A 10,689-nucleotide genomic window follows, 5' to 3' on the forward strand; every position below is an offset into this window, starting at 1 on the left:
GTGCAAAGAAACAGAACCAGGATGCTTTTTTCAATATCTATTTTATTATTGCCCTTTGCCATATCATGAAGTTCTATTTTGTTTTTTGAGCTCATACAGACCTAGGTTAATGTTTTGCTGATCAGTTCTATTTTTTGACTATAGAGTTTTTAAGCATTGCAATGGAGATTTCACCTGTAAAAAGTTATAAGGCCTTTACTATAATGTTATGTGTTGTATGTATTATATTATGTGTGCACACTTGTGTTTTGTGTTATATGTTTGAATGTACGTATGTCCATATATCATATGAGCGCTCATGATAAAATGGATCCAAATATTTTTTTTTCACGTGATTTATATGGTTTAATTTAAATTGGGTAAACAACTGTTGAGGATTGTTTTAATATGTAAACAAAAAAGAAGGTTAACAGATCTGTTTGTTTACTTTCACCTTTCCTTTTCATTATATTTAATAATTCTCTTAAAGATAATGTAAATTGTTAAGAAAATTGTTTTCTTTTAGTGCCTTCTGTAATGTTACATAATTTTTTCTTTAGCCATTATTGCCAGAATTCCTATCTTCATCCCAGTGCCGGTGAAGACAATGTAAATTGTTAAGAAAATTGTTTTCTTTTAGTGCCTTCTGGAATGTTACATAATTTTTTCTTTAGCCATTATTGCCAGAATTCCTATCTTCATCCCAGTGCTGGTGAAGTCAAAGATAAAACCAATCTACAGCTTCTACAATAGCCATCACTGAACTGCTTGCAGAACTTGCCTGGACACATTGTGAGCTCACCTGTATGCATTGTGAACTATCTGTTGGTGCAGTGACTTGTGGTAGTGCTGGGGTATTTTTGCTGATGATGTCACCGGTGGTACAATTTTTCAAAGGAGCCCTCAATTGGCTTAATGTCATGGCATTTTGCATCCTCCTCTACTAGTGATGGTCTAAAATTTGGGGGCCAACAGAGGTGAGGCAAAGAACCTCACCCCCCCACAGGTGCAAAGGCCTATCCACAAGTATGGCTGTATGCTGGACCGGTAGTCAGTGACGGGTATGATCCAATTGCAGTGGTACCAACCTAAGACAGGAGGCTGACGCCTAGAGGTCAGTTCATCCGATGACGGGTAAGGACCATATGTTGAATTGGACTGCCTAACAGGCACGGTCCCTAAGCCACATGCTTGTTGTTTAAACAGAGAGGGGGAGATGTTGAGAGCCACAGCCAAAGGGGCCCCAGCAAACTTCCAGCTGCCAGCAAACTTCCAGCTGCTGGCTGATGATTGGCTCACAGCAGCCCCAGCAACATCTAGCTGATTGGCTCCTCTGCGGTGATGCTCATTGGACTGTTTCCCTGCCCTTTCAGACCACGGAGCTGCTCATTGGGGGACTTTTTTGGCTCCGCCCATGTGACCCAGCCAATCGGCCTCAAGAGCAGGAGGATTGTGGGAGGTGGAGAGAAGCTTGTGTGGGAGAGAGAGGCTTGTGGAAAGCCGGTGGTGGCAGTTGAGGCTCTGAGGGTTTTTCCTGAGAGACTATTTTGTTTGTCGTGTGTGGTTCTAAAAATAAAGTTAGTTTCTTTTGACAAGTGGCTCCTGATTGTGCCCAGCCAGACTGCGGCAATATTGTGTCCATCTACAACTAAAAATATATATAATATATATTTTTAAAAATTTAAAAAATTGTGTGAGCATATTTGTAAATATTTACAAATTTAGTAGACAATATGAAAATATACAGGTATAAGGATGGACCTTGTATATGCTTTGGATGTGAGATGGCCCCCCGAAGCTCCTGTTAATTCAGAGGTGAAAAGAGTAAATTATGAGAGCCGTAACCTAATAAGTTCATCCTAGTTTGAATGGGCTCACTCGGTGGTATCTGTAAGCAGGTGGGACATGGCTGGAGGAGTTGGGTCACTGGGGGAGTGCCCTGGGAGTGTTACTCATCCTGCAGCCCCTTCCTCTATCTCAGTTTCTTGACCACACCATGGGATGGATGAGCAGTTTTCCTCCTCTGGGACCTTCCCCATGATGTGCTGCCTCATCTTGGGCCCAGAACAAGGGAGTTGTTGTGTATGTTGTCTATGGACTGAGACCTCTGAAAACCTGAGCCCAAATTAAACTTTCCCTCCTTTAAGTTGTTCTCATTGGATATTTTGGTCACAGCAACACAAAAACTTATGACAACAAGAGGAGGGGTCCTTTGATTTTTATATCCCCTTTTCCTCCTTATACATTTCTTGTTATTATATGGTTCTTCTGTTGCCATGGTAGCCAACTGTCTCAGAACATAGATTTCTCATAGTTGTGCTGCTGCTTAGCCACTTGAACCAAGGACCTGAACGAGTTCAGACGTCCCTCGTTCGTGCCTCTGGAGTTTGCAGCATCTGTTTCGTGTGGAAACCCTCAGAGCTGGGTGTGACAGACTGCAATGTGTGTGTGTGTATGTGTGTGTGTGTGAGAGAGAGAGAGAAAAGAGAAATTGAGAGGAGAGACAAATTGAGAGGAGAGAGAAATTGAGAGAGAGAGGATGAGAGAGAAAGGGGGAGAGAGAACGGTTGTATACGTGTGCTTTTCCCCACTTACTTGTCAGGGGATCATGGAAAATGCTAATCTAAAGAAGCCATCAGATGATGGGAGGACAGGCATTTAAATAGCTGTACTCTTTCTAGAAAGATACTTAGAATCAATGATTATAAGACTTTAATGTAGTTGTGATCTTTGGTCCAATAATCCAACCTATAAGACTACAAAAAGAGAGATAGAGATTTGTGGATAAGGGGGTTTACTGTCATTAATACAACCATTGTTAATGGTTTTAATACTCTAAGGGTCATTGACAGCTAAATAATGGTCATTAATGGTGGTCACCTAAGAGTAATTAATGAGAAAGTAGTTAAGAATTACAGAATAGCCATGTGTGCTTCTTTTAGGCTGTGCCATGACCTAATTTCTGTATATGTATGTATATATAGAGAAAAAGAACTCTTTTATTGATGGTTATCATTATCTCTGGATGAGGTGAGATCGTAGGGGCAGTGATTTCCTTCTTCCTGCTTTCCAGAATTGTTTAAATTATATACAACCATCTTTTAGGATAGGAATTCTTTGAAGTATAATAAGAAAAAATATGAGAGGTATCAGATGGAGATGATCAGTACAGAGGGTTCTTATACCATAAGTTTAGAAAGAGAAAGGCCTGTCTCTTCTGCCCTTAACTGGAGACTGCAAACATAGGATGTGCTTCTGCCTTAGTGGGATAGTTCTGAATGGGAATTCTTGCCAAATTACATGACTGTCTTACCAATATCACCTATTAATGTTTCTCTTTTGAAGTTTCCTGAGTTTGTGGAGACGGTTTTTGATACCTTAAACAACATGGATGACTCATCCTCTACTAATAAATATGATGAAAAAGAGGAAGAAATTTCTGATTCTAAATCAGACCCAAGCACCTCTGAACACTATTTAGCCTTGGAGGACAGCATTGGCTATGAGAACATTGTCACCGATGACAATGTTGTTGCCTATGACAACGTTGTTGCTTATGACAACGGCATTGCTTATGAAAACACCACTGCTAGTGAGGCTGCCGAAGCCCCTGAGATTGCTACTGCCTATGATAATGGCACTGCTTCTGAAAACAACAACATTGCCTATGAGGGCATAGCGCCCTACGAAGGCGTCATTTCATCTAGCTCTTCCTCCCACTACTTCCCGCCTGTCCATGGGTCATTGGAGACTGAAAATTTAAGTATCCCCACTGAGATAAGTGATCAAGATTTGGACAAGCCAGAGAAAATCTGCAAACAAAATATCGCCAAATTATTGGATGCTCTAAACCTTGACCGTGAAGACAACAAAAACCAGGAGAATGAGTTCTTAGGAAAAAAGGATGAAAATCTGAACACGGAGAAGCTATGCAAACTACTCATTACTCTGATCTTCGATACTGTTACAGGCTCTAACGACGAAAACTCACCAATTACGTTGGAACTAAAGGAAGAAATCAAAAAGTTAGATAAAAACCAGAAGGAGAAGGTAAAACAAACTATCTCCAAACTCTCTGATGTATCACAGAAACTTAAGGAACTTCTAGAAGATGAAAAATATGACAGTGAAGCCACTGAAGATGTCCAGCTGTCCACCGGCACTCCATTCCATGTAAGTATGGACAGTATTGAAGAAAATGAAAGTTCTGAGGATATATTAGAGTGGGAAGCACCAGACAAAGAACACAGAGACCAGTTTCCAAAAGTACCTTCTAGGCTTGATGAAGAAGAAAATCCTGAGGTGAGCACCGAGCTGCATCACTGCAGAGCAAGAAATAGGCCCGGTGGGGGGTCAGGTTAGCCAGCATAGAGTCATGGTACCTCATGTGAAGCAGATGTGGACCCCAGTGTCTGAGGAGATAAGCAATGGGAGAGAGACTACAGTAAGGAAAGGAGCCAGGAAAGAGATGTAGGGAAAATGCCAAGGAGCACTGAGGGGGGAGGCAAGAGTGGGAAGGAGCAAAGAGAAGGACTAATGATCATACAAGTAAGTGTGTGTGTGTGTGTTTTAAGTATTAATGAGTACTGAAACTTTGCATTTACAGTTAGGCTATTCTTGGTAAAAAATAAATTAGATTTCCATAAATGAGTAAATAATGACTTCATTGCTACTGGCATTACCTAGATCTAATTCATCCATTTTCTCTTGGCAGATAACAAGCCAGGAGAGTTGCCCTGAAAAGGATCCTTCAGGGTCACCGAAGCAACCAGTGGAGACAGAGATTCCTACCGACACGGAGACTACAAATTGTCTGAATTTCCGATCCATTGGCAAATGGTTCAGGAAGCATTTTTTTCCCTGTGTTCAGGGGAGAAGGAACACTGAGAGGGCAAACCAGATCCCTGGTGAGCGGGCACCCAAGAGACATTTCCGTAGAAGCAAGAAAGTTCACCCTGAAGAATCCCTCAGTTAAGACACCCTATAGATTCAGACAGTTCATGGTTTTATGTATTAAAGAGATATTTCTGTAGAAGCAAGATAATTCACCCTGAAGAATCCCTCAGTTAGGACACCCTATAGACTCACATAGTTCATAGCCCCCATGGTTTTATGTTTTTTCAATAAACAAATGTTCTTATTAACCATGTCATCATCTTCTTTCATCATAACATCTTAGCCCAGAATGTATGTATGTTGCCTAGACAACCGAAATTCATTCTGGGAGGTTTTAGATAGTATCATGACTCTTAAAAGAAGGTATACTTTTTCTCTCCTCTCCTCCCTTCTAACAGTGTTTTATCCTATTTTATATAATTTATTTTCTTCCAAGAAATATGTACAAGTGATTCCTGAATGAATGGAGACCTCTGTACACACACTCAAAACAATACCCATTCGCAGAGCTAGCCAGAGGTGGGCAACCTACCACACCTTAATTTTACTTAGAACAGGCTTTATCCCAAAGAGGAGGTTGAACAGAGATGCAAAGAACTGAACTGGCAAATCATTTAAAGGTGGGAGGGAGAACAGGAACAGGATGTTCTGTCCAGCAGGTATATAAATTAGTGGGAACTCTGTGATGTCACAGGCAGACATCAAACTTCTATGTCACCACACCCCAGACTAAGCTTCCTGGGCCCATTATGCTTTTCTTCAAGTCCCTTCAAATGGAAATGAAGTGAATTATTATTTGTAATAGACATTCAGTTTTCCTGCTCTTATTCACATTCATTTTTTACTTACCCTTGTGATAATGTACAGCATCTTTCTGTTTTTCCAAATATAAGAAAAACACTGGCTACTTCATTTTCTCTGAATGGGTTAATCTGAGAGCAGGTTGCTGCTACCCTGTCTGCTGCTATACGTTGGGATCCTTCTAGATAGTCAACCTGGAGCATTTCTACCACTCACTTCCACCTCCACCCTTTCTTTACAGTCCCATAGAGAAACAAAGCATTTTAAGTATTTTACTATTAGGTTTTTGCTTTTTTTTTTTTTTTTTTTTGTAAAGAAAGATAATATGCCAACTGTGGTGTGGTCTGTGGTTTCTTGTTTCCTGGGGATATTCTACATCCTCCCCATTCCTCTCCTCAAACAACTTCTCCTCCTTCCCCACCCCCTGCCTACCTCCTCCTTTTCCTCCTCCCCCCCCCTCCTCCTTCGAGTGGGGTGGTAGAAAACTCTTTCCACCAAGGGGATTCTCCCTGTCAAGTTTAGAATGCAGCCAAAGGGAGAACAACTGTTGGCTTCCAACTATTTTTATCTATGGCCTCTGATTTCCTCTCTGACACTGAGAAACGATGCCAACTCTGGGAACTTCTTAACTATGACCACCAAATTCAGGGGGAGGGGTCACTGATCAGTCACCAAGCTGGCAAATACAGGCAATATCTAGAACAAATAGATCCACCTTGGACTCATGGAGGCTACAGACAAGTGCAGAAAACAATCAGATAATCAGAAGTATAACTATTAAATGCACATGATTCTCACACTCCATCGGTGGTGGAAACAAGTCTGCCTGAAACTTTACAAAAAAATAAAACAGCTTCCCCAGAGAGGTCCTACCATTGCAACACAGAGGAGGGACTTGGTTTGGAATGAAAATAAAACATGTACACAGCATACCACATGTATAATGTCTAAACATTCCAAAAACTCTGTGAGGAAGACTTTATTTCATATGAAGCAATAACAAGTTAAAAATGGATTTGATGTTGGTAGAAGTGGTAGGTTGCAGGACTTGAAGTTTGATAGGCACTCAACTGGTAGAAACATTGTTGTGGGATTTTTTCCAAAAGTTTTCAAAAATACAGAAACTACTGTAAAAGTGAAGTAGAATATTTCCTGTATTTGGTTTTGCATGAACCACTGTCATATTCAGACAGAAGTATGCTGACCTTGTAAATAAAAAAATAAGAAAGGCTATATGCTTTATATGCTTGAAAACAAATAATTAACCAGCAATAGCCTGACTAAAGACCTTGGGGGAATTCAACAAATGATAAAATGAAGTTCATACCTACAATCCTAGAAGAAAGGGTGGCTTTCAAGACTGAATGAAACAATCAATACATAGGCAATTTTTTACAAGACTTCAACAGGGTTAGTTGTGATACAAAGGTAATAATTATTTATAACCTACTCCCTGGGGAAATTAGCATCAAATGACTAATTAAAAGACCATATACAGAAAACCAAATCAACCCAAGTATGTTTATCTCACATGAAACCCAGAGGTTTGTCCTTTAGTTTAACATCTGGTCCAAATGATTTTTCATTGATAAAATGGTGCTCACATGAATATTGTACAGATAGTCTCACTTCCATATAAACCGAAAATGAGACTCTATCCTGCCTAGCTGGGTAAAGTTTTCACTTTGGTTCCCTTACAACATAGGTTTCAGAGGGCTAAAGGGTGTTACGGTTTGAATATGAGGTGTTTCCAAAAGCTTCTGTTAATGCAAAGATATTCAGAGATGAAAGGAATACATTATGAGAGTATGTAATCCGTCAGTATGACCGGACTCACTGGGTGGCAACTGCAAGCAGTGAGGTATGGCTAGAGAAGAGAGGTCACTGGAGGAATGCCCTGTAATGGTTGTTGTTCCTGCAGCCCTTCCCTCTCTCTCTGATTCCTGACCCTGCCATCCGCTGAGTAGCTTTTCTCCACTGGGCCCTTTCCCCATGTTGTGCTGCCTCACCTTGGACCCAGAGCAATGGAATCAGTCATCTAGAGACCGAGACCTCTGAAGCCATGAGCCAAATAAACTTTTCCTTCTCCAAGTTGTTCTTGTTGGGTGTTTTGGTTATGGTGATACAAAAGGTGATTGAAAGTAAAATTGGTACCAATAAATGGAGTTGTTCTGTGACTAACTTGACCATATAGTTCAGAAGCCTTTGGAAATGGTTGGCAGGATATAATTTGAAAAAGTTAAGAGATGCAAACCAGAAAAGCTGTAGAGCATTGTAAGCAGAACTTAATGGGTGATTCTGGTGGGAGTTCAGAAGACCAGAATTCCAACAGGAATGGCGTCTGTTGCACATGAGATTTCAGAGGGATATTAGGACTCAACTGGTAATTGGACTAGGGGATACTCATGGTATATTCTGGCAAAGAACTTGGCTATTTCTGCTGTGAGATTTGTGTGAAGCTGAATTTAAAAGTAAGGGGCTAATGAATCCTGTGGATAAAAGTTTAAGACAGCATAGCATTTGATTGGTGGCATGGATATTGTAGGTTGTGTTTAGCCAGGTTCTGTGAAAATCATGAACAGAAAGCAGAGCTAAAGGAGTTTAAAAACTTCCACTTGGCCAGAATGGTGCATGTAAACCTGGGGCCAAGGTAGTGTGCTTGTTGGAGAGATTATAGTGCTTAATGAGATGCTAAGTACTGTGCACAGAGACAGCAGGATGCCTATAAGGCATCTCAGGACTTTGTAAGACTGCACTTGCTACCTGTTCCAGGCTACAGAAAATGAAATTCCTTTGAGACTGTGGGAGTGACTTGCTAATACAGGGGGCTTAGGAAGTGTTTAAACACGCTCAAGCCCTGCAGTAACTTAGAGGCCTCTGCAGGCCTGATCCCAGGGAGCAGGAGCTGGCAGCAGACCTTAGTGTCTTCCACATGATGTTGGTTCTACTGGAATTCAAAATACTTGAGTTAAGGAGTCATGGAGGCTTCCACTGAGATTTCAAAGGAATGCCTGGGAAGCAAGGCAAAATGTTGCAGGGTTGGATTCCCTGCAGGCTACGTTCAGGAGGCTGATTCATGAAGTTGTAAATGTGAAGCTGAAACTGGAATGAAGACCCTATGAATTAAGAGATGCCAACCACGTGGATGGTCTGCCAAGAAAACCCGGGGGCTGCAGAGACCCAGGTTAAAGAGAGCCCATTTGCAGTGAAACCAGCAAGGACAAAGGGGCAGTGCTGCCCAAGTCCTTTGAAAATATCATTTTGTATCCAAGCATGCTAGATGCTCTATGTGGAATTAAGGGACCTGTTTGCCCAGTGGGGTTTCAGTCTTGCTTTGGCCCCAACTCTTCTACCTATGCCCTTATTCCTCCCTTTTCAAATGGCAATGTTTATTTTGTGACACTATATATTGGATATAATGTAATCCGTTTTGGATTTTTTACAGGGGCTGACATCTGAGAGTTTGCCTTGAATCTCAGAGAAGATATTGGATGTAGACTGAACTTTAGGGTAGTGCCAGAGGCATTAAGTCTATGGGACTCTTGGAGATGAACTGAATGCATTTTGTACTGTAAGAAGGACATGAGCTATTTGGGAACAGGGGTAGATATTAGGGTATGGATATGAGATGTCCCCCAGAAGCTCCTGTTATACAAAACTATTCAGAGGTGGAAAAGAGTACTTTATGAGAGCTGCAATCTAATCAGTCCATCCTAGTTTGAATGGACTCCCTGGGTGGTATCTGTAAGCAAGTGGGATATGGCTGGATGAGGTGTGTCACTGTACGCATGCCCTGGCAGAGTTGTTCATCCTGCAGCCCCTTCCTCTCTCTCTCAGCTTCTTTTTATTGAAGGGGAGGGAGTATTGGGAAATTGAACCCAGGGGTACTTTACACTGAGTCACATCCCAAACTTTTTATTTTTGGAGACAGGGCCTCACTAAATTGCTTAGGGCTTCACTAAGTTGCTGAGGCTGGCTTTGAACTTGCAATCCTCCTGCCTCAGCCTCCCAGGTTGCTGGGATTATAGGTGTGCACCACCACGCCTGGCTCTCTCAGCTTCTTGACCCCACCATTGCCTGAGCAGTTTTTGTCCTCTGGGATCTTCCTCCCTGATGTGCTAGCTTAGGTTGGGCCCAGAGCAAGAGAACCAGCTCTCTACAGATTAAGACCTCTGAAAATGTGAGCCAAAAATAAACTTTCCTTCCTCTAGTTGTTTTTGTCATGTAAACACATGGTCATATCGACACAAAAACCAACTAAAACAAAGGGGATGGATCCTTTGTTTTTTTATTCCCTTTTTCTACTTATATACTATGGCTACAATTTGGTTCCTCTGTTGCCACAGTAGCCAACAGCTTCAGAACAAAAACTTCTGCGGGTTAGACTTTTTAGTCATAGGGACCCAGGATCTGAAGGACTTCTGAAACCCCCTGTTTATGCCTCAGGAGATGGCAGCATCACTTTCATGTGGGCAGCTGAGTGTGACAGAGTCTGCACTGTGTTTGTGTGCGCACATGCATGTGTGTGCGCACATGCATGTGTGTGCGCACATGCATGTGTGCTCTTCCCTGCTTTCTTGCCAGAGCATCAAATGCTGTAGTAAAGACACTCTTTCTAGAAAATAATTTAGTAACAATTATCATAAGGTATTAATATACTTGTGATCTTTGGTCCAGTTATCCAACTTATAGGACTAGGATGAGAGAAAAAGAGATTTGTGGATAATGAGGCTTACTATCATTAATAAACAACTGTAAATGGTCTTAATAATCTAAGGGTCATTGATCACCTAACCTAATGGTCATCAATAGGTGATCACCTACGTGTCACTAATAAGAAAGTAGATAAAAATTATGGAATATCCATGTTTTCTGAAGACCGTGCCATTGAATTTTACTTTTGTCACTTTCTGTTGATGTGACATCCATATCTATCTATCTATCTATCTATATCCATCCATCTATCTATCTATCTATCTATATGGTAAAGAATATACAATCATATATGTATGT

General features: G+C 41.2%; 1 protein-coding gene across 3 annotated transcripts in view; it reads left to right on the forward strand.

Annotated features, from left to right (window-relative positions):
- Tmem218 (transmembrane protein 218) overlaps positions 1-5,119 on the forward strand; it is a 67,139-nt gene extending 62,020 nt beyond the window's left edge. For 2 of the 3 annotated variants that reach the window (XM_046432683.2, XM_046432684.2), the window contains exons 6-7: positions 3,325-4,152; positions 4,694-5,103. In XM_046432683.2, the coding sequence (XP_046288639.1) occupies positions 3,325-4,152; positions 4,694-4,954 (1,089 nt within the window). In that variant the 3' untranslated portion in view covers positions 4,955-5,103. Of the gene's footprint in view, positions 1-3,324; positions 4,282-4,693 lie in introns of those variants that run through there. The other variant, XM_058575234.1, reaches the window with a different exon arrangement.
- The last annotated feature ends 5,570 nt before the right edge of the window (positions 5,120-10,689 follow it).

This window comes from Marmota monax, unplaced genomic scaffold (genome assembly GCF_021218885.2).
Source record: "Marmota monax isolate L192 unplaced genomic scaffold, Marmota_monax_Labrador192_F-V1.1 WCK01_AAM20220418_F8-fsc00062, whole genome shotgun sequence".
Classification (NCBI taxonomy): Eukaryota; Metazoa; Chordata; class Mammalia; order Rodentia; family Sciuridae; genus Marmota; species Marmota monax.